General features: G+C 40.1%; 1 gene segment (V, D, J or C); it reads right to left on the reverse strand.

The window, feature by feature from the left end:
* LOC117062880 overlaps window positions 1-26,999 on the reverse strand; it is a 239,923-nt gene extending 212,924 nt beyond the window's left edge. Inside the window, 2 exon segments of the V gene segment in view lie at window positions 26,434-26,728; window positions 26,854-26,999. Of these exon segments, the coding sequence occupies window positions 26,434-26,728; window positions 26,854-26,908 (350 nt within the window).
* Between the last annotated feature and the right edge of the window lie 761 nt (window positions 27,000-27,760).

Genomic DNA, 27,760 nt, shown 5'->3' on the forward strand with positions numbered 1-27,760 from the left:
GAAGGGAAATGTGGGGTTGGAGCCCTGACACAGAGTCCCTACTGGGACACTTCTCAGTGGAGCTGACAATGAGAAGAAGGTCACTGTCCTCCACCTCCCAGAATGGTAGATCCACTGATAGCTTACACTGTTCACCTGGAAAAGCCAGAGACACTCAATGCCAGCCCTTGCAAGCAGCCAGGAGGGAGGTTGTACCTTGGAAAGTCACAGAGACAGAGTTACTCAAGACCATGGGAACCCATCTCTTGCATCACTGTGAACTGGATATAACACATGGAGTCAAAAGAGATCATTTTGGAACTTTAAGATTTAACTGTCCTGCTGCATTTAAGACTTGCCTGGGGTCTGTAGCCCCTTTGTTCTGGCCAATTTCTCCCATTTAGAATGGTGGTATTTACTCAATGCCTGTACTACCATTGTGTCTAGGAAGTAACTAATTTGCTTTTGGTTTTATAGACTCACAGGCAGAAGGGACTTGCTTTGTCTCAGATCAGACTTTGTGCTGCGGACTTTTGAGTTAATATTGAGATAAGTTGAGACTGTGGGGGACTGCTGGAAAGGCATGATTTGTTTTGAAATGTGAACACATGATATTTGTGAGGGGCCAGGGTCAGAATGATACGGTTTGGCTCTGTACCCACCCAAATCTCATCTCGAATTCCCACAGGTTGTGGGAATTTATATAACCACAGGTTTTATAAAGAGGAGTTACCCTACACAAACTCTCTCTCTCTTTGTCTGCCACTATCCATGTAAGATTGACTTGCTCCTCCTTTTACCATGATTGTAAGGCCTCCCCAGCCATGTAGAACTGTAAGTCCATTAAATCACTTTTTTTTGTAAATTGCCTGGTAACAGGTATGTCTTTATCAGCAGGGTGAAAACAAACTAATACAGGATTTAGAGAAATTTTGAATTTTAATGGCTTCTTGATAGATTTACCCATTTATCATTAGGAAATGCCCATTTTTATCTCTTGCAATCAAGTCACAACCTAGTTTCTTTTGCTCAGTTTTTGCATGATATGTACTTATCATCCTTTCATTTTCAAAGCCATTCTATATTCTTACTATGATGTATATTTTATGAGTAACACACATCTTTGATTTTAATCTTGTCTGATAATTTTATGATTTACTTGGGAAAATTTGTTTATTTATGATGCAATTATTTGTAAAGTTAAGGTTAAACCTATCATCTTGTTTCCTCCGATTTTCTTGATTCATGCTTTCATTTGAATTAATCAGTTTATAGTTTTTTCTTATATTAACTTGCTAAATATGCAAGTGTATTATACAGCAGATATTCTCAACTTATTACTGCCTAATACACATTTAGTGTATTATAATTTCTCTCTCAAATTATTTGTAAGTAAATGACAGAAGCAGAATCAACTCTTGGAAGCTCACCTATGTCCTGCTGGGTTGAACTGGAATGTGTGATATGACCTAAGGTTATTTGGACATGAACTTCCCTAACCTTTGAATCACTAAGGACCTAGAGGTCTGTGGGATGCAGCACTTCCTCAGGAGCTTGCAGTGACATCAGGGCCCAGGCCTGAACACCAGGTAGGCATGTCTCAACTCTGTTATTCTTCCCAGGAAATACATGATTTTAAGTTCCTGTCAGCTGCAGCAGCCTTTGCATGACAGAGTCTGCAGAATGGAGGAGGTCCACGTGCCCTCTGAGCAATGAGACATGAGAGAAGGGAAATGTGGTGCCTGAGGTGTAGCTAAGAAATTTATGGTCATGAGCCCTCAGCTGCACCAAGTCCTCTGTGTTCTCCAACATCTTCTTCTTTAGGCATCTAAGAGAATCCACAGTGCCTACTCTCCACAGAAACAACACACCTGGGCAGCTGGACCACAGCAAGCAGGAAGGTTTGTGTTCAGGACTGTACCATTGTGGGAGGATAATGTGTACTTTGCTGGCAGTAACAAACCCCAACAACCTCTGCATCCACCCTACTGATTTTAAACATGAAATCTGCCACTGACTCACTGCCACTGAACCTATCCAGGACTCCAGGGTCCTGGTTGGAAATCAAATAAATCGGGAGCCATGGAGGTTGGCCTGGCTTCTGTAGGTCCCAATTCAAATAGAGGTATCCATTACTGTGAAGGGGGCTGTAACTGGACCTGCAAGAGATGGAGGCTGGCTCACTAGGGGTGACGGGCAAGGAGAGTGGAGGCTGGGTCATCACAGCATCTCTACTGGATCCTGAAATAATAAGAGAGAAGGGCAAGGTTATGTGCAAACATTGTGAGCCATTTTAATCATTTTCTGTCTGTTATTTATGCTTTTCTAAATGATTTTGTGTGTGTGGTTAATACTCTCAAAACATACAGGTTTAAAAAGAACCAAGATTTGCAAGGCACAAAGGGGCCTCTAGAAGTCACTTACGCCATCCCCCTCTTTCTGTGTCACAGCTTTCACTAAAGTACATGTCCTTGCTCCTTCTGGAATCTTCCTCACTCACAGATCTAGACATCACATGCCCCATCCTGGAGAACAAGATGCATCTAACATGAGGACAGGACACACATGGGAGGCAGTGGGGCCCCCAGAGCTCACACCCCCACCCCATTCTCTTCCATCTTCTCCCTTCTGTGCTTGCCAGGGACTCAGAGCATTAGCAGCCCCAGGAGCTGAGCAGGGAACCTCACTTTGAGAAGGTGAACTGAGGAGTCCAGATCAGTCAAGGCAAGATTAGAGTTGAGTTTTTATCTCAGACTCACAGAGAAAGGTCTTCCCTAGCAGACAGTATGCAAATCCCCTGGTGGGTGCAGTGGGGTGGAAAGAGCCAAGGAGAAGGTGGAGGCTTCTCTTGGGAGCAAAATGAATTAAATATATTTTATGCTTTAACGGAAATCAAGAGAGGTAAAATCTGTGTTGCCTGAATGCAAAAGGGACAAATTTAGACGTATCCTGCTGTTTCCTCTACCAGATTTCTAGTTCTTTAGGACTTTCTCAGGCATGTTTCACATTTCTCTTTAACAATGTTGAGCTTTCAAAATATTTAATGATTCTTATTTATTTGTTCGGGTTTATTTAAAACAGTCTAGGTTTGTTTTTATTTTATTTTATTTTATTTTATTTTACATATGACAAAACACATAGTGCAAAGCGTGCAAATGAGTTTTGAGATACAGATCATTTCATGTCATGATCCAAATCAAAATACGGAAGTTTTCCAATTCTCTCGCTGCTTTCTTTAGGCACCTTCCCAGTTTGCAATTGCTGCTGAAAACACAATCAATGTAATGGCTATTCTGACATCTATAATAATTGCTTGTTTGTTTTCCTGGACTTTATGTCAGGTAAAGATTTGTTATAGCTTCTTTCTTATTTCTTTCATTTTCTGAGCCTTGATTCCTTCTTGTCAATTTGCATTGCTAACTACTGTCATTCCTTGTGATTCTGAAGAATTTTCTCATGAGTCTCTTGCAAGGCATATATGCAAATAATTAATTAATCTTCATATATGAAGAAATATTTCTACCTTGTCTTTACATTTGAATGATTGTTTTGCTGGATACAGAATTTGTGGCTGACTTTTCTCCCCCAGTATTTAAATAGATCATTCCACACTGTCTTCTCACCTCCATTGGTAAGGATAGAAATTTAGCCAATGGCTTCATTATTGCTTCCTAGTATAGAGTAAGTCAGTATTTTAGAGATGCATTCCAAATTCTCTGTGTCTTTGTCTTTCAACATTGGTACTATGTGTATAGTTATGAATTGCATTGTGCTTATCCTAAATGGGTTTCACTGAGCTTCTTTCACGTAGAGATTAACGTGTTTCATCACACTGAAACATGATTTTCATTGTTTCTCCATTTTCTTCCTTTTCAGTTTTTGTTTTAGAATCATAGCATACATGTACAGATATGTTACAAAGTTATTTCGCACAACGCTGAGGTTTGAGATATGACTGAACCCTTCAACCAGGTAGTGAACATGTACCCCATAGGTAGTTTTTCAGCCTCTGCCCTTCCTCCCTCTCTCTCTCTTCTAGTAGTCCCCAATATCTATTGTGCCCATCAACTGTGGACTGGATAAAGAAACTGTGGTATATATGCACTATGGAATACTATGCAGCCATAAATAAGAACAAAATCATGTCCTTGCAGAAACTTGGATGTAGCTGGAGACCATTTTCCTAAGGGAACTGATGCAGAAACAAAAAACCAAATACCACATGTTCTCACTTATAAGTGGGAGCTAAACATGGGGTACATGTGGTCATAAAGATGGGAACACATTTTTTAGCCTCTATCTTTTCTTTGTTATTCCTAATACAAATTTGTTGGTATTCTTCACATGGACCTATCATGTCTGAGGTTTTATTCATTTTTCTTTACAATTTTCCCTTATTTATATGAGATCATTTCTATTGACTTGTTTTTCAGTTCACTGACACTCATGTCATCTTAAATTGCTGATGAGTCTACCTAATATATTTTTTCCATTGAGTTGTTGTACCTTTCATTTCTTGGATTCCCAGTAGTTCTGTTTTCATAGTTTTGTCTCTGTTTGAGAGCCACTATCTGTTTAATCATTGTCTTTATATATTGCTTTTTAAATCTTTTATGATAGGTTAAAATAATTATTTGAACATATATTGGATAAAGGTGGAGCACATAGACATCATGGAGATGGACCATAAGGCAAGGAGCTCAGAATTTGAGTAGTTGAATTTGGAGTCTCTGACTAGACGATGCTCTTGTGAGGTTTAATTATTTTCCATGTTTTATGTTTCTCATATTACAAATGGCTTCCATTTTTAAGATAGTAACTATGTGTGGAAATTCTGCTTATAAATGCCTGGAAATTTCTAACAGAAAAGTTGATGAGAAAATGGTCTCTTAGACCCCCACACCAGCCTCTGCCTGGGACCTGACTTTGTCTTTGAGGTAGTGGAATCTGTGATGAGGTTTTGAGTTGGGCAATGAAATCATGGCAGGGCAGGCTCTGGGTGCTGTGGAGGACATGGGGACACTCCTTCAGGGTCGGTGATGTTGGCAGTTTGAGGGGAGACTCAGCATGGAGCTGCCTGTGAGTCATCTCAGCAATGCTATCTGGACAGTGATCATCTCACAAGTGTACTCAGATGCCAGTGGATGGCCCAAACGTGGGCTCAAGTTGGACAAAGACAAAGGTTTAGGGATGAATATATGGGGCTCATTTGATCCTCTGAAGTTTCAGCATTATCATAATGAATGACATGGGAAAAGAAAGAAGTCACAAGGCTGTGATTTTTAATTTGGTATTAAAATATATCCCCTCTGCTCATTTTTCCCTCCAGAATGTAACTACTGATATACATTTAACAAAAGTCATTGTTTTAATTGTAATTTTATGAATTGACAGCCTGTGTGCTCAGTTTCTAAGTAACTGGATAACCAGACCATCATTCCTATGGGTGAAGCCAGGAAGTGACTGTGGATGTGAACAAATGTGGGTTTCATGTACACGTCTCCAAAGCCACGGGCCACTGATCTGGGGAGAACCTGCAGTCATTTCACTTTCCCATGGCCAGATGAGAGGACACCTTGATCTGTGTTCTTCAGATGAACTCTAAAAACTGGATCACATTCTGAAGCTCTAGTTCACACTTCTTTTCTTTGCTACAGGGACTCTCTCACTGACATGTATTGTACCCTCCACACAGAACAGTATGTGATACATACAACTTGTTTTCTGCTAAATACCCAACAATCATGTCGTTTATGAGTCTTCCATAGGTATTACCTGCCCTATGGCTATGGGGTCTTCCAAAAGAATGGGCCAGAGGTGGAGCTGTGAAACTGTAGCTGGATGAAAAGTGTAAGCTTCAAATAGGATAAAGAAGTGGTTATAATAATAATAATATTCCAAATTAGTCTGGACTCTTGGCTGTGATTACCGGTACGAGGGAAACAGTCTAAGTTTGGTATTTTTTTGTCTGCTTGTTTCTATTTTTTCAATTGATAAAACAGCCAGAGTAAAGTTCACACATCTTGAATGTGCAACTGAATAAAGTTTATGTGTAATTCATTGTCTGGATGGAATGATAGAATATTTCACATTCTCTTGTGCTTCCCTCATGGACAATCTTTGTCACTTTTCACCCCTCCCACCCAGCAAAAGTAACTGTCTTTCTGGCATCTACACAATCATTTAGGTTTTCCTGTCCTGAACTTCACATAAATAGCACTAAGGGTATTTTTTATCTTTTTAGCCTTGGTATTGTTCCTTATTATTTCGAGGCCTTCATTTCTTGCGGTGGAACCAAGGTCCTGTCTGATGTCATTTCCTGGTATTCTGGAGGATTTTCTCTCAAATATCTTAAAAGACATAGCTGCTACGAATGAATCTAATTTGTTTATTAAAGTTTTTTTTTGTTTTTTTCTTTACATTCAAATGATATTTTCACTGGATATAGATTTCCTGGTTGCCTTTGTTTTTCCTTTCAGCATTTAAATATGTCATTTCACTTATCCTCTATTGGTCTTGATGAAAACTTAGCCAATGGTTATGTTGTTTCTCTGTATATAGTGTCTGCTTTCATTCTTGATGCAATGAAGATTTTCTCTTTGTCTTTCAAAATTTTAATATAATGAGTTCAGTTATAAGTTTCTACTGATTATCTAAAAGGATTTTACTGAATTTTTTCATCTAAGAATATTTTTTATTAATTTTAAAAATATTTTGTCATTATTTCTCCAAATACTTTTTCAGTCACTTTCTCTGTCTCTCCTTCTTTGTGACTCTCATTATACATTTGTTGGTATCTTTTACTCTGTCTGAGCTCTAAATCCCTGAAATCTTCTACCATTTTTTCTAAATATTTTCTTTAGACTCAATAATTTCTATTCCTCTATTTTCAAGTTAACTGATTGTTCTTTCATCTCAAATTGCAATTAGACCGAGCCAATAAATATTTAAATTTAATAAATATTTAAATTAAATTTAAATAAATAAAAGTCATTGTACTTTTCATTTCTAGAGTTTCTATTTGTCCATTTTTTAATACTTTCTATTTCTTTTCTTGAGGCCCTATTTGCTGAATCTTTTTTTAAATATTTTATTTTTTATGTCAATGATCATAGTTTTAAAAATAACTATTTGAACATCTGCATATTAACTGCTTTGTAGTCTTTGCTAAAGTCAATATTTAGGAAAAGTTAGAATCAACTTTCATTGACTGTTTTCTGTTGTTTTTATTGTAGTTACTTTATTTTTGTTCCTTCATATAGATCATACTTCTCTGTTTTTTCCAGGATTTTTTAAACTGTAAACTGCACATTTTTGATAATATTACAGTATCTCTCTTTAGATTATTGGTTTTTTTTAATTTAAATTTAATTTGCTTAGAAACAGGGTCTCACTCTGTCACGTAGGCTGGAATGTGGTGGTGTGATTATAGCTCACTGCAGCCTCGACCTCTTGGGCTCCAGTGATCCTCCAGCTTCATTCTCCTGAGTAGCTGGAATGTAGGTGAATGCCACCACTCTCTGCTATTTTTTAAAAAATTTTTGTAAAGACAAGGATGTCACTATTTTGCACAGCCTGGTCTCAAACTCCTGGCCTCAAGTGATGCTTCTGCATCAGCCTCTCAAAGTACTGGGATTACAGGCTTGAGCCACCATGTCAGGCCTTGACTTTGCTTCATTTTTCTGAGCATTTTAAAATTTTCTCCTTAGTTACTTGTCTGAACTTACTGATAGGACCTGACTTATGGTAGCTGGAGTTATATTTTTTTGACTTTGAGATGGTGTGAGGGTGATAGGCATTCAAGTAGAAATAGTACTTCCAGTATTCCTACGACTATTCTATTTTCTCTTTCAGTATAGTATCCAACAAATTACCTAAGATATTCAACACTTTATTGTAAGATAAGCTTTGTGTTAGATAATGTTGCCCAACTGTAAGCTAATGTGAGTGTTCTGAGCACATTTAAGAGAGAGTAGGTTGGGCTCTAAGAGTGAGTGGATTAGATATATTAAATGTATTTTCAATGCTTGATATTGAAAAATCTGTATCTCACGTGGTGTTTGACCACTGATATCTCTGCTTCTTTTTATTCTTAATATTAATCTTTAGTTTGAATTTATAGGAACCACACATGTATCTGCACAGCTTAGTGGTCAACAAGGATTTGAGAAGAAGTTTTGCTCAAATATCTGGAGCTTACAAATCTATCTTCTGTCAATCCATCTGTGTGTAGTTTTAAAAACACAAGCAAAATGTAGCTAGTTTTTACCTCCCTCTGGTTTCACTTTGCACCAGGCTCCTGGGTCTCATCACTCATATCTATAGCTTCTAAGTCACCAGGAATGTGTGCAGAGATTCTTTCAGTATATGGCTCTGTCTTATCCAGAAATCTGTCAGCAGATATACTACTTGTCCCACACAAGGCCCCATCTTGCACTAGCAAAGCTGTGGGCTTTTTCCGTTTATTTTTTATAAGATTCTCCATGTTTAATTGGAAACACTGAAGAAGGTTACTCCACTCCTTGGCTTTACTCAAGTCCACCCGCGTTGGCAGCAAGCTGCTGGTTTTATTTTGTATGCTCATATTGGTAAAGCTTCAGTTCTGTAATTCATGCTGACTGAGCTGGGAGTAGAAGGGTGCTGTCACAGGCAACAGGCTACAGACTTTTTCTGTCCTTACTCAAAATACTAGTACTTCTTTTTTCTATAAAGAATATACAGCTTTAATTATTTTATGCTTTGCTAATTTTCAGTGCTGAAATGGCTTTAATTTGTAGCTTTACATTTGTATGTGTGTTCGTTGTTGATTTTTGCACAGAAGGTTTATTCAACTTTTTGTGATGCCACAGACAGAGATGCCTTCTCAAGTACATTTGAAAGAACATAGTAGCCACACTGAAGTGGAATAAGGTTAAGGACTAACACAAGTAATTTTGTATTGGAGAAATTGAACTCTGCACCCTCAGTTAAAGAGAAACCAAGGTCTTCACAAATAGAGAACCCTGATCCCTAGATTTCACAGTCATGAAGGAACACACTGTCAATTTTTAAGTTGCCTTCTTAGAACTGAGCAAATTAGTGATTACACTCCACATAATGAGAGCTATGACTGTCTTTAATGGAGATGAGAATCAGACATAAGAATAGGTGCAAAATAGGAGGAAACTTGCGGACTTTTTAAAAAAAACATCTGTTTCTTATATATTTAGTTTCTTGTGTGTTTGTACGAGTTTTTAATTTATTTGGAAGTATTTTTAAACTTATAATTTTTAAAATATAGCAAAGATGCTTCACATAGACTCCTCCTCCAGCTTGCTCTAATGTCAGCATCATGCATAATCACAGTGTAAGTATCACAACCATGAGATGAGCATACATATAATGTTATTAGTTAACTCCTTTAAAATACCATATGGATTTCACTGCTTTTCCCATTAATGTCTTTTTTTATATTACAAGATAAAATTCAGGTTTCTTCATTTTATTTGGTCATCTTGTCCTTAATATCTTTAAATCTGTGACAGTTTTTCACTTTTGTTTCTCCTTCATGGCCATGAAACTTTTGAAGGTTACTGGCCAGTTATGTTGAAGAATGTCCTCCCAATTCAGTTTGTATGATGTTTACTCTTGATTTAATTCACAGCATTAATTTTTGGCAAGAATAATACAGATAAGATGTATCCTCAGTGCTTCACAGCAGATGTTACATAATGTCAACATGTTTTATTGACATAATAAATGAATATGATCAATGAAATCCCTTTTGGAAGGAAGTCTTGGAGAAAAACAATGAAAACAAGTGCTTCTATCCCGCCTTCTACATGGTCATTTGCAGATGTCATTAGGACTAGTCTATATCTTCCTTTTCCAGTATGTACTTTATTTTTACAGACTTTAATCCTTTTACAAACTACTGAACCTTAAGGAAAATTGAAGAAATAATTTAGTTCACTTTTAAATGGCAAAAGTTTCCACAATAACCAATTGCCACTGAAATGTCGATAGCCTGAAGAAAGAAAAAGAATGGGATTTATTCAGCCGTGGTAGTATCTTCGCATGAACAGCTTTACTGAGTCAACTATTTGCATAAATACATAGAATTTTCTACTACTTAGAATGTTGTAGAATTCGAATGGGGCAGTGTAGCATGCACTGAGCTACTTCTACTGGGAAAGTGCAGAACCACTGGGTCTATATAAGGATTCATACAGTGAGACACTATTTCTGGAAACTTGGGATTCTGGTGCCTCAGTTAAAGAGAGTCCAAGAATCAAAGTGCAAATTGTTCAAGGGTTTTTTTTTTTTAGAACCACAAAATGTCCAAATAGAGTAGAGATGCTAAAACTGAGTGGCCACCACACTAGCTGTCTATAAAGGAAGCAGCTGGTATAATCTAGTAAACACTGATGGTTTTGTTGAGGTTTTTGTTTCAGGTTGAATCACTGTGGGTTCCAGTTACTATAGTGCTGACAGAAATAAACTGCAAAATCTTCAGGTTCCAGACTGCTGATGGTGAGAGTGAACTCTGTCCCAGATCCACTGCCACTGAACCTGTCTGGGATGCCAGTGGCCCTGCTGGATGCACCATAGATGAGGAGCCTGGGAACCTGCCCAGGTTTCTGCTGGTACCAGGCTAAGCTGCTGCTAACACTCTGACTGGCCCTGCAGGAGAGGGTGGCTTTTTCCCCTGGAGACAAAGACAGGGTGGCTGGAGACTGTGTCATCACAATTTCTCCGGTGGTATCTGAGATTGGAAAGAAAACAGAAATGCACTCATGTAATCAAGATCAACCCACTGTCTGTGAGTAGTACTAAACTTGCTGATCTACACTGAATTTTAATTGTATTTGGTGCTGAGCAGAGGTGGCAGGAGTTGTCAGTGATGTGGGAAACCACCTCTTGTTCCCTTCACCTGGGAGCCAGAGTAGCAGGAGGAAGAGAAGCTGCGCTGGGGCTTCCATGGTTCCCTCTGGGTCCTAACTGATCAATTCCTCCCCGGAGCTCTGATCCAGGCATTGATATGGGTTCTGGAAGATAGGGCAGCTGGGAGGGACATGCAAAGCAGCTGGAATGGGAGCTGGGCTTCTGGCTGCAGAAACCACCTCCTTCTTCCTCTCTGCACTGAGCATCCTGCGCCTCCCTGGTTGTCAGGTCAGAAAAGTCTGTTGGCTCAGTCTGAGTGTAGAACTTCCCCCTTGTGAGGACAGAATTTCACTCCTGTGTCTTTCTTCTCCTCAGTTACCTCAATTCACCCAGATGATGCTTGGCATAATCACGTTAAGAACAATATAAAAGGCTGTGTTTTCATTTATCTCTTCCTGTCCTCAATATGTCCGGTCATCTCCATAAGTGCATTATTGGATCGATGTAAATGAAGAGTCTGCTAGAACATAATCTTCCGGATACACCTTTCATTTGCTTGTTAGTAATGTTTTCTGAGGGTCCTGAAGGTTTCCATTAACCCCCACACATACGCTCTTTGAAGTAAAAACTTCTGTTTACAGTCACATGTCCTGGCAGGCCCTGACATAGATGCTCTGTGGCTTGCCGATTGCTTGAAATTAACCAAGTAACTTAGCTTCCCTGTGTCTCAGTTTCCATGTCTGTGTAACTGTGACAATAGTAGTACCTACCTTACAGTGCTGTAGACAATTTAAAGAAAATAAGATAAAACATTTACAATAGTTTTCAGGACATTATGTATGTGACAATTGTTTGTGTTGTTTAGGTTTTCAGCATTATAGTCATCATCGTTATCATAAATATACTTAGCATGGAAAATAGTCTCAAATCTAATGTAAGAATTTTTTTTTTTTTTTTTTTTTGAAACAGAGTCTCACTCTTTTTCCCCATGCTTGAGTGCTTCAGTGGCACGATCTCTGCTCACTGCAAGCTCCGCCTCCCGGGTTCACGCCATTCTCCTGCCTCAGACTCCCAAGTAGCTGGTACTACAGGCGCCCGCCACCACGACCGGCTAATTTTTTTGTATTTTTTAGTAGAGACGGGGTTTCACCGTGTTAGCCAGGATGATCTCCATCTCCTAATCTTGTGATCCACCTGCCTCAGCCTCCCAAAGTGCTGGAATTACAGGCATGAGCCACCGTGACCGACCTCCAAGAATGTTTTATCCACAGTCAAATTAAATTCTAAGGCTTTTTCTTCACTAACTGTACACAACTCCAAAAATCCTAATGATGTGGTCTTAGTCTGTGCTAAAGTACTTAGGTCTTCAATCATTCCCACCCATCCCTGTCTAACGCATTACTTCTCATTATCCATTATCAAAATGTTACCGTATAAAAGGTTGCCATGTCCTATTGCTGTCCTTCTTTCTTATGTAATCTTTATTCTACCTTGTTATCTTTTGTGTTTTTCTTGCCCCAAGACTGACGCTAAGGAAAAGCTACCATCATTACTTGTGTGCTCGCTCCAGTATAATTTTGTTGGGCTTGCTATCTTGGAAATGAAGACTGTGTCTTGCAAAGAAACATATTCTCTGCGGCAATGTGTTATCAAAAAAAAAAAATTTATCTACTTATGATCCAATAATTAATTTAGACTGACTTCAACAGACTTTTCTTTAATGACAAAAAGAAGATGATATAAGAGGAAAATACAATACAATAGAGAACACAAGCTATTATAATTCTTGCTTCATGGATTTTTACATATCTATTAGACCTATGCTGGGTATATGTGTGCAATGATAATCTAAAAACTGCATGGTAACTGGCTTAAGGAATGCCTGCATTACACTGAGTCTTGCCCACTTTTCCAATTATGAAAAGAAAGCTACAGCACTATTTGTATGAGTATCAAACCTAGCTGCTGTGATAGAGGCAGAGCTGATTTACTGAGATAAAAGCCTTTGAAGTAGTAGATGTTTGCTCTATGATGTTCCGGTGCTGCTGTGGCTGTTGTTAGGAAATACAGTGGTAGTGAAATCAAGTAGATTTACAAGCTCTGCTCTTCCTCAACCTCACAGCCCCCTCTAGGGATGGACAGATGGTAGTGCAGGAATCTCTGACACCTTAGAAGCCTTTTGCTCTTTCCAGAATGTTACCTGACAAGTATTGTTTTGAGTCACAGATTAGGTGGAACTGTGTGTAGAAGAAAGGACTAGAGCAAGGGAAAAAGTTTTCCTTCCCAGGTAGTGGTTGTTGGCACAGGGAAATGGAATTTTTCATAGATTTATGCCACACTTTTATCATGTTGGGGAGAGAGGCATCAAACCAGGCTCATTCCTGAAAGAATCATTACATTATTTTAGAGAGAAGGAACTAGCAGTTTCTTGTCAAATAGATGTTTAAAATTTAAAGCTACTGAATTATTTATTTATTTATTTATTTATTTATTTATTTGAGATAGAGTCTCGCTGTGTCACCCAGGCTGGAATGCAGTGGCACGATATTGGCTCACTGCAACCTCCGTCTCTCTGGTTAACGCAATTCTCCTGCCTCAGTCTCCCAAGTAGCTGGGATTACAGGTGTATGCCAACACACCTGTAGTTTTCAGGACATTATGTATGTGATAATTGTTTGTGTTGTTTAGGTTTTCAGCATTATAGTCATCATCATTATCATAAATATACTTAGCATGGAAAATAGTCGCAAATCTAATCTAAGAATTTTTTTTTTTTTTGGAAACAGAGTCTCGCTCTGTCGCCCATGCTTGAGTGCAGCGGCACGATCTCTGCTCACTGCAAGCTCTGCCTGGCTTCACCATGTTGCCCAGGCTACTCTGAAACTCCTGACCTCAGGTAATCTGCCTGCCTCGGCCTCCCAATATGCTGGAATTACAGGCTTGAGCCACTGTGCCCGGACCTACTGATGTATTAATATTATTCATCTTCTTGAATACACCAAGTGATAAAGTGCAAATCCACAATTTAAACTTGAGATTTCTACTCCTATGTGAACTAGTGAGGAACAAAAAAAAAATTCTATTGGTTGGGAGATGATGTTTGACAGTGGTCAGTTTGTGAAGTGGAGGCTTGTGTCACAGTACTTTTTACAGTGTTACATATGAAAATGGTGAATGGCCTCATACCCAGAAGAATCAGCGTTTCTCATGAGCCATACTACCACAAGAAAGAACTGAATTGAAGCCTGTGACTACTTGATGAAGGGTGTATAAAGAAGAGGGAAAGAAAAAGGACACAAAACACAATATGGTAAATGGAAAGGAGAAAGTCATTACACAGCCTATAAGAGTAAAATAATTAAAGAGAGGATATTATGAGTAGTTTTTGACAACTAACTTGACAAAAGTGGTGCAGGGCAGGTTCTTGGCCTCACTCAGGAAGGAGTGCAGGTTAAGCGGATGGTGGAAGGAAATGGCTTTACTGAGGTGGCGGTTACAGCTCTGTGACTGCTCTTGTGGAGCAGAGCTACCCACAGGTGGTGTGCCAGGAGTAGCAGCGCAGGGGCAGTTTTACAGTCGTATTTATCCCCACTTTTAATGACCTTCTAATTAAGGAGTGGGTTATTCAGAGGTAGCTAGAAGATGGACATTAACTTTCAGGTGTTGCCATGGCAATGGTAAACTGATATGGCCCTGGGGGGCATGTCTTATGGACAAGTGCTTCCAGCGCCTCTTCCTTGTGTCAACTAATCTTCAATCTGCTCCCGGGTTGAGTTCCATCTACCTGCTATCTCATTGCCCCTCAGAGATTAGATACTCCTCCTTAATCTTAAGGGGACTGCAGAAGAGCAGAGTCCATTTTCTGTAAGTGCTTCCTGCTGACTTTCTGGGTGCAGGCCTTCCCTAGCATTTGAGAAGTAAAAATCTTTGGTACCTGAATGAAGGGACCCAATGGCAGGATGCTTTCATTTGTGGGGTCAGAAGACAGAATGGATTGGAAGATTTGTGACAGACCATATCATCTTTACATGAAATTTAGCAATTTAGAAGATATGAACTTTACTAGGAGGTTAAACAAGAGAATTATAATTGGAAGGGAGAGAAAAATTAATGTTCCTACGTCCACCCACAGAACCACGTTATTAATCTATGTGTTTGCAAAACAACAGCCTTAAGTTTTCTAGGTTTTATAAATGGAGGTTGTGGTGTCCACCTTTTGTGCCTGCAGGACCTCATAGGAAACAGATTTAATCCTGGACAGCTGTACCCAACTAGTGGCTTCCTGAAGCCTAACAGTAGTTAGAGTAATTAAGAATATCTGATAAGGGCCCCTTTATCCTGGTTATTATTGATTCTTGGGGGAACATTTCGCTGTTGCTTTTTGAGAGAGAGTCTTGCTGTGTTGCCCAGGCTGGAGTGCAGTGACACAATCTCGGCTGGGCTCACTGCAACCTCTGCCTCCTGGTTTCAAGCTATTTTCATGCCTCAGCCTCCTGAGTGGCTGGGATTACAGGCATGTACCTAGATGCTCAGGTAATTTTTTGTAATTTTAGTAGCGATGTGGTTTTTCTATGTTGGCAAGGCTGGTTTCGAACTCCTGGCCTCACATGATCCACCCACCTCAGCCCCCCAAAGTGTTGATGCTACAGGCGTGAGCCAGTGCACCCAGCCAGTTCCTTCTTTTTAAGTTTTGAGTAAGACTAAGTCTTCCGGTTAAACAGAGGAGCTACTATTTTCTTTTGTGTAAAGGGGCACTATTTTGTTTTCATAATTTTAAAAGGCCTTTTGAATCTGGCCTACATTTCAAATAGGGGTAGAGCAAGGTGTGTCTGACTCCCTGTTTCCCACGTGGCCTTAATTAGATTTTATTACGTTTCTTTGGTAGTTTCTTTGGCCAAGGGGTTTGGAATGAAAAAATTTATAGCCAATTAAATATTTTAGGCCAGACAGTATGGAGGTTGGAGGCACTCATTAGCCCTTAAGCAGGCAAACCATGAGGTCAGGAGACAGAGGCTATCCTGGCTAACACGGTGAAAACCCATCTCTACTAAAAATAAAAAAAATTAGCTGGGCGTCGTGGCGCGTGCCTGTAGTCCCAGCTACTCAGGAGGCTGAGGCAGGAGCATCGCTTGAACCCAGGAGGTGGAGGTTGCAGTGAACCGAGGTGGTACCTCTGCACTGCAGCCTGGGTGACAGAGTGAGACTCCATCTCAAAGAATATATATATATATTTTACAGCTGTATAAAATAAAAAAGAAAACCCCAATAATATTATTTATGTTAAAAAAAAACCAAGTCCATAGAATAATACTATATTGGGGAAAACATTGCTTCCACAGAACTCTAAGACAAAACACTTCAGCATCAAGGCTGCAACAACAGTCAGAACTGGAGGTGAAAAAGTCACAGCAGCTGATGAAGAAGCAAAAGGAGAGAGCAATGATCCCAGGCCTTTTTAAAGGAAGAACAAGCTGAAAGCAACAAAACACAACAGTTGAATCTCTAAGACATGAATCTCAGAAGTTTTAAAAGAAACTCGTTATCAAATCAAAGGCAAAATTTTCTGTTATTTTTTTTTTTTTTTTTTTTTGAGATAATCTCGCTCTGTCACCCAGACTGGAGTGCAATGGCATGATCTTGGCTCACCACAACCTCCACCTCCCAGGTTTCAGCCGTTCTCCTGCCTCAGCCTCCCGAATAGCTAGGATTACAGGTACATACCACTGCACCTGGCTAATATTTGCATTTTTAGTAGAGATGGGGTTTTACCATGCTGGCCAGCCAGGTCTTGTACTCCTGACCCCAAATGATCCACCCTCCTCAGCCTCCCAAAGTGCTGGGATATGGGCTTGAGCCACTGCACCAGCCTCAAAAACAAAATTTTCTATAGTTTAGGAAATCAGTAACTTAAGAAAACCCAGTTTCAATATGCAGACCATTTTCTAGAAAGTGACTGGGCCATCATTGCTCTCATCTTAGATTTCCACTTCCTGCATAGAAGGTGTAGGAAGAGGTAGTAAGACGTTATGAAAGTGGACTGTAAGCATTTGTTAGTGAACAAAATATGACTAAAGCACCATTGTAATATTTTAATTTTTATTTATTGTTATTATTTTTTGAGACAGGGTGTCACTCTTTTACTCAGGCTGGAGTACAGTGGTGTGATCTCAGCTCACTGCAACCTCCGCCTCCTGGGTTCAAGCAATTCTCGTGTCTCAGCCTCCCAAGTAGCTGGAATTACGTGCATGCACCACCATGTCCAGCGCATTTTTTTCGTCTTTTTAGTAGAGACAGGTTTCATTGTGTCAGTCAGGTTGGTCTTGAACTCCTGACCTCAAATGATCCGCCCACTTTGGCCCCCTAAAGTGCTGGGATTACAGGCGTGAGCCACCATGCCCGGCCTTAAAGCAGTATTTTTATTAAATAAAATATAGAAGAAAAAGTGTAGATAAAGTGACACCAAGAAAACAAAATGCCGTTATGGAAAATGATACTTTTAGGACAGAAAACAAGAAAAGGCAAACCAAGATTCCCGTTGGGTGGAGCTCCAATCCACAATCCTCAGAAGAATGTCAATGCTGAAAACCCTGGAGCATCCAGGGAGTGGCCAACAATACCAAATGCTGAAAACCCAGAGTACCTGAGTATCGCCTAGGAGTGTCCCCACACCAAATGCCAGGAAGCCCTGGAATATCCAGGGGCTGAGCAGTGCAGGAAATCCTGGAGCCTCAGTGGGGTGACCAACAGTGAGCCCCAAAGGCCTGGTTGGGGCCATAGAACAATGTGACTCTGGCTTCTTAGAGTCAACAGAATGGGAGAATTCTTACAACCAAGTGTCCTGCCTTAAACAATTGCACAAACATAATTAGCAGCGAGCCAAAGCCAAAACTGCAAAGCAAACACATATATCAGTGCAGAAAATAAGATAAAATGATTGATGGATAAATAAAATAACATTCGAGGAAAAATGACTAAGGGATGGAGCAACGAGGATGTCGTCAGGTGTGCTATGGGGAATTCAAATGGACTGTCTAGCTCAAGGCCTGATTCCCTGGATCATCTGATATAGGGCAGGTAGGCAGAGGGGACACTTACAGGTATGCAGGAGCCAAAATGGTGCCAAACAGTCTGTAATGTGGGGCCTGCGTGAAGATCTCTCCAGGGTCCCCAGCTTGGGTGGGTTGGGCTCCCACGAGGAAACTGGTGCATGGAGCGGCTGGCCTGCATGAAGCAGTGGCTCCGTGGCCACTTGCCCATCTGCTTGGCTCCAGTGCCTGTCAGGAAAGATTATGGCTCTTAAAACAGCCTTTGGCTAGTGTTAACAGCTCTGCAATGTTAGCAACTCTGTAGCTTTGATGGCTGTAGTGCTGGTCACCGTCTCGCCCTCTCTCACTGGTCGCTGTCTTGCCATTTCTCCAATAGCTGTCTTGCCCATTGCTGATCACTGTATCCATCTTCTCACAAAATGCCAACTCTTGCTGTCTCTTGCTGTCCTGCTTCTCCGCTGTTCCACTGACTCACTGCCACATCAAACGCTGCCTCTCACCATGTCCCATTTATCCTCCCTCCTCATTAAACATCCATTTGCATGTCCAGGCCTTGCATCCCCAGGATGATGTCTCTGTCCTGGGCCACATACTGGAGAGTATTGTTCCTCCAGCTTCACCAATAAGCCATGGTTCTCTCGAATCCAACCTTCTCACTGCACCAATTTTGCCAAGAAGGTTTGCAGTGCACGGGTTGCCAACTTACCCAAATCTAGTGAGACACAATTCCCATGCGCAACTAGTTACATGAAGTGGAATACTAGCTACAGAGAGTCAGTCAGAGAAAACCCAAAGCTGCCAGGGCCTGATCGACTCTAGACCACGCATACCCCACAAGGATTGCAGCTGAGGGACCATGGAACGCAGCCCACCCTGGGTTTTGTGTCTTAGAATCACATGACACACTGGGCTAGAGTGCTGAAGAAATTCTTGTTTCTAGTAGGGACAGAAATGGAACCCAGGCTGTTCTGGACAATCATGCCTGATCTCAGGATGCTACATTTCCAGAACATTCTACAGTTATTCCAGAAAACTGCAAGCAAGAAAGGGATGAGGATTGGGTTGATTCTAGACAAATGGAAACTGTTCTGCAAATACCAAAGTGAAATCACAACTCAGTAATCTTTTTGTGACTGGATTATTTCACTTAGTGTAATGTCCTCTAGTTCCATCTAGGTTGTAGCATGTGTCAGAATTTCCCTTTTAAAAGCTACATAACATGCTATTGTATGTATATACCACATTTGGGTTACCAGTTCCCTCCTTTGTGAACATTTGAGTTGCTTCTACCTTTTGGTTATTGTGAATAATTGGGTTCTGAATGTGGGTATACAAATATCTCCTCAAGCTTAAGTCTTTAATTACTTGAGTATATGTCCAAAAGTGGAATTGCTGAATTACGTATTATTTCCATTATTAATTTCTTGAGGAATCGCCATATGGTTGCCCACAGCAGGTGAGCCATTTACATCACCACAGCAGTGTCCATGGGAGTTTCAATTCCTTAAATTCTCACCAAGACTGGTCATTTTCTACCGGAAAAAAAAAAAGTCCTGATAGGTGTGAGATGGGTTTTGTTTTTATTTTTCTGAGGATTAATAATGTTAAGTATCTTTTTCTATGCTAGTTATCTAATTATCTCTAAAGAATATTCTTTTTTTTTTTTTTTTTTTTGAGACGGAGTCTCGCTCTGTCGCCCGGGCTGGAGTACACTGGCCGGTTCTCAGCTCACTGCAAGCTCCGCCTCCCGGGTTTATGCCATTCTCCTGCCTCAGCCTCCAAGTAGCTGGGACTACAGGAGCCCGCCACCTCGCCCGGCTAGTTTTTTGTATTTTTTAGTAGAGACGGGGTTTCACCGTGTTAGCCAGGATGGTCTCGATCTCCTGACCTCGTGATCTGCCGGTCTCGGCCTCCCAAAGTGCTGGGATTACAGGCTTGAACCACTGCACCCGGCCTCTAAAGAATATTCTTTAGAGAAATGACGATTCATGTACTTTTCTCATTTTTAATCAGGTATTTTATTTTAATGTTGACATATAGGACTTATTTTTATATAGTAGATATTATTAACCCTTTATCAGGTATATGATTTACAAATATTTTCTTCTATGCCACATGTTGCATTTTCACTGTGTTATGTCTTTTGGTGCCCATTTTACATTTTTATGTAGTCCAATTTATTTTCTTTTTTACTTTTGCCTGTATTACGGTGTTAAAGGTGTCAGTATGTAAATGTCTATAAATACTGACTTACTACACTCAGAAGTTCACACTGCACCGTCTCTCTGATGGTGGAGCTAAGAGTTTTACACTCTCCCATTTTGTACCAGGGCACAGTGCAGCTACGTGAGAACCCAGTGTCTTTCCCGAGCTTATTTATCTTGCAATTTTGGTGACGTGGATTGTTGTTCACATTGGTTTCCTCTGGCAGGTCCACCCGGAAAGCATTATATTTAGCCAGGGAAAAAAGGAGGCTGTGAATGATGTCACTGTAAACTGTGTATATTCCGTGTTGCTAATGTCAAATCCATGAAGCATAAAAGGATTTACTAGAGGATACTAAATTCCTTGCAAAGTATTGAAAAGCCTTAAGGAACAGGCTCCAGGCAAAGCCTCTGGAACAATTCCAAGAATGGCACTGCTGGCGCAGGCTGGGGAGGAGCTCCTGCTGCCTGAAACTCCACATTCAAGCTGTCTCCTGCAGAAAAGAGAGCAGCTCTTCTCACTACTGCCCCCAGAAGGACAGCAGCTCTGCTATCAACTACTAGAGAGCTGACCCCTTTCTCTGCAGCCCTGCCTGTGTTGATTACATCTTCATTTCAGTCTCATGTAGATTCATCTGCTTTCATGAGTACAGGGGTTATTTCTGTCCAAGTCCATGCTGTGGCTTTCTGTTATAAATAACGTGTTTCTACACTTGAATTTCCAGAAATTACTAGTATCAACAGCAAAATGCTACAACCCAACATAAAGATTTCCTTTATAAAGAACATCATGCTACCCATGTAGCACTGTGCTCCCCAAAATGTGGGGAACCTCCAATCTGTTCAGCCCAGCATCATCTAGCAAAAAATGTTCTTCTCTCATGAGCCATTATTCTGTCTACTTATTATTTAATTTTTGGCCTAAATTTTAAAGGTGGCTGAATGTAGCACTTCGAATATGTTTTAAAGAAAGGGTGTATAGAAAAGATTAAATTATTTAAAATACATATATGCATGATGCATTTACTTATTGTCACTTGCTTCTTTCATATTTATTTTATTCTCTAGTTTCTGGCAATACTTTCTCTATGGCAGAGTCTGGAGAGGCTACTCCTCATGTCCTTGGCTTCCTAAGTCCCAGATGTGGTGAAGACTGCCCATCAGCTGTGTTAATCCAGAATGCTTTTGGATTGAGATGAGGGAGGGGAAGTGCCTGATCTCACTCAAATGTGATCATTTTCCTGTTCTGGGTCACAGTCAGGCAGCCCAGTCCTGTGGGCACCATATCTTCACTTGCCAGGTTTCTATCAAAATGAGGGTATCCTTTTTGACTGTGGAAAACATGGGGCAGGGAGACGATCAAGGAATAGCAAAAGGAGTACTTGGAGTTGCCTGAGCTGCCACTCTGGTTTCCCCAAATGTTTTCTATCCATTAATTCATGATAATAAACACCTTTCTGCCTAACCAGCCATAATCACTTTTCTTAGATCCAAGTGATTCAGTGATAAATCTAAAGAGAAAAAATAAATACGCTTTTCAGCATTTAAGCTGACCAGGAGGCTGTCCCTAGTGTTTACACCTCCATATCCCACTATGCGTTTCATCTTCCCTTTGCCTCACTGGGATCCAAGTGCAGGGAATTCTTCACATGACTGTGATCCCTAGAACTTCATCCTGATGACTGTTGAAATCTTCTCTGAGTTTTACCACTGGAAATGGCAATAAATAGAAACATTCCAGAAGGTACCCTAGGGTTCATATTTTCTGTACTTCCTCTCTAAAATATGTAACATCAATTCCATTTGTTCTTGCTTTACATGGGCTAGATCTATGGCTCCAGCAAATACCCTAACACCCTGTGTTGGCAACTTATTCATTATTGTATTAAGTCTAAATGTTCACATGCTTATCGTGTCATTTCTTCCAATTTAATGGTATAATTGTCATGTCAACTATTTGGATTACGAACCGTCAATCAGAAAACCACAGCCCTGACTAAATACAGTATTTCAAGCTGTTCAGTTGGCATAACAGTGATGAGTCTACAGCTCATTTTCAAGATATAAATATTCAGTTTATAGGAGTAAAAGCACCAATCACAGTTAGTGTTTCAGAACCTCCACCACATGCGACAGCAGAGCAATTCAACAGCACAAGGGTTTGTGTGCCAGCTTTGCTTGACTAATAATGTTTTTTTTCCCTGCCTATAGGGAAAGCTGTACCTGTGCACATGACAAGAGCATGAGCTACCCTTTCTTATCTTTTTTGGACGTAAATAAGTTGTTTGATCCAAAGCCATATTATGGAAGAATTTCATGACTCTGATGAAAGCACTTGGAAAATCCTCAAATGATGTTTATGCAGAAATATAACCAAAAAGAAAGGCAAATTCATATATAGGAAAATAACCAGTGAGGTCCACCATTATCACCTGACCCCAACTCTTCAGCTGATCCCTGATGTGTGTTATAATTTACGGGTTCAGGAGGGGTCATTCTTCTTGGCAAGTTAGGTGTTCAGAAGAGCCAGTAGCCCTTTAAGTCTCAGTTATTTGAAATTCATATTATTGAGTCCCCATAGGAACCTCCATAACATTGGTTCATGAGACTCCCTGGGAAAGCTGGGAAAAGTGACTGACTGAAGTCGATGGTGTTGAACCATCCTCATTGTTAAAAATCACTTGCTCATTAATGGCATTTTGATTAATATTCACTGGGAAAGCATTTTTTAAAAATTTTGGCTCGTATTTGAAACGTCTAGTCATAGCTCTTCCAGAATCACTTTGTCTGCAATCATTTTGTTGCATTTCTTTGAAGACCTGATGATCTGTCAAAACCAACAGCCAATATTGTTACCTTGCTGTTATGTTGGGGAAAGCTGAATGTTGGGAGAAACTGAGGCAGGGCTTGCATGTCTTACATAATGTAAAAGAGTCTTGGAACATGTCCGGGGTCCAGGGTCTAAAACCCTCATGGCCTTTGGAACACCAAGCTCTGTGCTAAAGGGTGGAAGGCTACCTTGATGTACCATAATCTAAGCTCAGGGCATAAAATCCCTTGTGGCTTGGATAGAATCCAGGGCTCGTGGCTCTGGAATGTGTCTACACTTGCTGGATCCTTTCTCCTTGCTCTCCCAGATTGATTGTATTTTGAGTTAAAAGAACCTGTTCTCCATTATCTCAACTAGCAGAGCAAATGCTAAACCATCACAGGTGTAAATCATGTGCTTAATGCAATGCGCCCTTTTGACCGCCACATTCTCACCACCTGTTTCTTTGTTGGATTACCAATAAATAGCATGGGCTCCCAGAACTCAGGGCCTTTGCAGCCTCCATACACTAACGATGGCCCCTGGTGCCCACCTTTCTCTCTCAAACTGCCTTTCTCAATCCTTTGACTCTGCCGGACTTTGTCACCCCCACAACCTGGTGCTGGGTCTGATCACGCCGACACTGTTATCGTTGTAATGTGATCATCACATGTAACCCTTGCAGTTTACTCATTGTTATCATTTTTATATTTCCAGGGCTTCCTTGACAATGGCACTGATGTGACTCCATCCAGCATCCATTGTTGTGAGAACTCTATTTGGCATATCGTCACTGAACATAATGGAGACTTTCATAGGATATAATGGTTAATAGTCAACATTAGTCAAAATTTGCTCTCGGCCTACCCTTGGAGCACCATTGAGTTGGAAAAATATTTTAGGTAGGGACTAGCATTTGGTAGAATTTTAAAAATAAAGGCTACAAAGAAATTTTCTGTAGCAAGAGTGAGAAGCATATGTGGTCCAGAATGTCATTATTTTACGGAATGTTTCAAAAAATTTTAAATGTATTTAATTTAGGGAAGAATTTTATAAATATGCATATATTGCATATATGATAGAATAAATGTACTTAAATATGAATACTATATATATTTGTATCCAACATTTTATCAAAAACATATGTATTCACTTCTATGTATATTATATACACATATGCATAGTTTTCCATAAATAAGGTAAATTCTAATTTTTTATTGAAATAGTAGTTTTAATTTTGTCTTTAATTTTCTTTTAGTAACTTCATAATTTGATTACTGAATATTCACATTTATACCACCAATTTTAGAAAAAATACATGTGTGTACATATAGGTAGAGGTGTAAATACTGTATCAGTAAGCTTTTATGCATAATGATTGATAACTGGTTAAATATACAACGAAGTGGCTGATAGTAAACATTTGTTATCATATTCATGGATGCTCATGTTCACAATCATCTGGCGGATCAAGGAAGGGCTCAGCTGAGTGGTTCCTCTGCAGGGTACTGAGCTTATCTTTAGCCTACAGATATCATTTATCTGAGGACAAAGCTGAAGAGCAGTGACTACACATGACACACGATTCTTGTGACAGGTCTCAGGAGTGAACAACATCCGAAACCAAACCTCACAGTTGAATTTAAGTCCAATAATTTCTAACATAGTTTCAGATATTGAAAATATATTCCTTTATTTCAGTGAGTACAAATTTTCAATAAAATGTTTACTCCATGTAATTATAGAAGTGTTTTATCATTCTATGGACAAATATTATGTTTTCATCCTTTAAAATCTTGAAAATATTTGCAAATGTAAATTTGCATTAATAAAGCTGGATATGTTTTCAACATGGGGCTTTAAATATAATTTTTAAAATGGTCTCATTGGGGGAAAAATCATTTTAACTTACATAAATATCATTTTTTGCCTCTCTTGTATCCTATAGAGTGGCCCAATAAGAGGTCCTCCCATGAGATTTGGAAGTCAGAAAAGGATGACTCAATATTCTCCATTGGTACCTAAGACAGACACAGGGGCAGAGATGAGGACTGCAGAAACACCTGGAAAGATGCTGTAGGAAGCTGAGAGCATCAGCACCCCTACCCCTAAGCTTCCAGACAGGACTGAGGGCCACATGGTTAGATAGCCCGTATTTCAGGGGCAGATGCATTCTGTTTTCTGAGGGAGCACCAGAGAATCCTGCTTCTAGTATCAACTTTCATGACTACTATATCCTTGGCTTTGAAAGGTTGTAGTGTGAAAGTTAATTATAGGAATTGAGTTATTCTTATCATACACAACAAAGCCAAGAAACCAGGATGGAAAGGCACTCAGTGTGCAAAATATTGTGTCTAGAATGCAATTGAAATAGGCCCTATTATCCCAGGGAACTAATGTTTATGGGTTTTGAATAAACATAGAAATTGACTCCCCCAGTCTTAAAACTCAAGATAGTTACACTTGTCCTATCTGAGATCTTTTCTCAGGAAACCAACCATCAGGCCTCTCAGATACTATCAAAGGAGCTGAACCTTACATATCACTGAATTAGGACAGTGAGACGCCAGAACCTTCACCCGTTATGATTGCCTAACTGACCTCCTGTTTCGTGTTGACCAAATTATCTTCCTTACCCCTCCCTAATTCCTGTTTTCCCACATTTCTTCCCTGCTATATAAATCCCTAATTTTAGTTGGTCAGGGAGATACATTTGTGAATGGTGTCCCATCTCCTTGGCTGCAGCACCTGATTAAAGTCTGTTTCTTGGCAATGTTTGTGGTCTTAGGGATTGGCTTTCTGCGTGCTGAGCAGCAGCATCTTCACTGAATCCCTGGTATTTCAGTAACAAAATTCTCTGCAATCTTCACTGCTTTGACTTCTTGTAAACTGAAACCAAAATGATCCATAACTTCTGAGATAACTTGATATAATTCTAGGATTCACTTTGTCTACCACTGCTTAAAAGTGTGAGCTTGCCAGATCCCAACCCTTCCTAGTGCCAATGAACTTTCTCAAAGAGCCATAGGTAACATTTTCCCTTTTTCATAAAATGCTAACTCGCCTTCGTTCTCCCAATATATGGAAGACCATTGAGTTTTCCTGTATGCCCCATTTGGCAAATATTACTATGCAAATAAAACATTAAATTTAGAGATTCATCTCTACATTTTATGTAGATTTCAGTAGTTTAGACTCTAATTCTCTGTATTAAGATAATTCCTTAAGTGGCATCTTCTCTGTTATATGAATTCCTACTGAAGCCATAAACTAGACTCCTCAGGTGTCATGATCTCTGTCTTTATTAAATCAGCAGAGGCATTGCTATGTCTGTGCAGCTGGGGCTGAGAAAGAGAAAAGAATTCGGGTGTAGAGGTGACTTCTTGTCTGCCTCTAGTGACACCATCTGAGTGTGGCTGCATCTGAGGAGCACTTTCAGCCCATGCAGGCATCAGGAGGGGCAGCTGGGGCAGCCCAGCCTCACGCATCTGCTTCCCTGGGGGTTTATGTTTGGGTGTGTAACACTGTGGGAGGGTCACTGTTATGCTGTAGACAGTAATAAGTTGCAAAATCTTCAGGCTGCAGGCTGCTGATGGTGAGAGTGAAATCTGTGCCGGATCCACTGCCACTGAACCTTGATGGGACCCCACTTTGCAAAGTGGATGCAGCATAGATCAGGAGCTTAGGGGCTTTCCCCGGTTTCTGCTGATACCAGGCTAAGTAATTGCTAATACCCTGACTGGCTTGGCAAGTGATGGTGACTCTGTCTCCTACAGATGCAGACAGGGAGGATGGAGACTGTGTCATCTGGATGTCACATCTGGCATCTGAGATTGGAAACATAAAAACAAATGTCCACACAATTAATCATGTAGTGAGAGAATTTCCCTGAATAGCCAGGCAATACTGACCACACTGGGCTAAGTAAACTGCTAGTGTTCTTGTTCCTTACCTGGGAGCCAGAGCAGCAGGAGCCCCAGGAGCTGAGCGGGGACCCTCATGTCCATGCTGTGTCCTGAGTGGTTCTGACTCCTGCAAGAAATGTGACCAGTCTATTAATAAGTCTTTAGAACAGGAGGCTGTGCTCTGAGGACATGCAAATGAGCAAGGGATGGGGCAGGCTGGGCACAGCTGCAGGGCTGGCTCATGTCAGTAACTCAGCAGTGGCTCAGTGTCTCCAGGTGTCCCAGGTCAGACCAGGGTAGCACAAATTTTTCTGCGAAGAATGTGTTTCTACTGCGGACTATTTTGTTTTGAGAGGCATTTTTTAGGTATTTTTTTAACAATTTGAAATATTCCTCAGGAATCAATGGAGTAATGTATTTCATTGGTGTATGGGGATTATTTAGGAGAATATTCTTGTTTGTAGGAAACACATAGTAAAATGCTAGACGGTAGGATTCTCAGGTCTTCAAAAGACTCTCATAAAATTCCAGTTAGGGAAGCAGGTAATTTTGCTACACTTGCAACATTTCTGTGAGTTTAACATTTTTCCTTTCTAAAAAAATTAAAAATAAAATGTTTCGACATGATGCTACATATATTTGTAAGTATTAGGTAATGGTGTTATGCCTTTGTTCTTACTAGTATTAGATCAAGCAATTTACTACAGATACACAGAGATGATACCCGTGTTCCCTCAATGCATGCAGCACTCACTGATCCACCACTACCAAGAGTGACAGGTCTCTTTAATACTCAGAGACTAAATGTGCTGCACCTTATTCTTGTTTTGGACACTTTCATAGTCTACCTTCTTTTCTGCCATTGCATATTATTTCCCAAAGTTCATCTCTCTTAGTGAGGATGGCCACTGCACGGATCATGTCCCTGCCATGCACTTCAATGACACTTTCTTC

The sequence above is a fragment of the Trachypithecus francoisi genome, unplaced genomic scaffold (assembly GCF_009764315.1).
Source record: "Trachypithecus francoisi isolate TF-2019V2 unplaced genomic scaffold, Tfra_2.0 Lachesis_group17, whole genome shotgun sequence".
NCBI classification, from domain to species: domain Eukaryota; kingdom Metazoa; phylum Chordata; class Mammalia; order Primates; family Cercopithecidae; genus Trachypithecus; species Trachypithecus francoisi.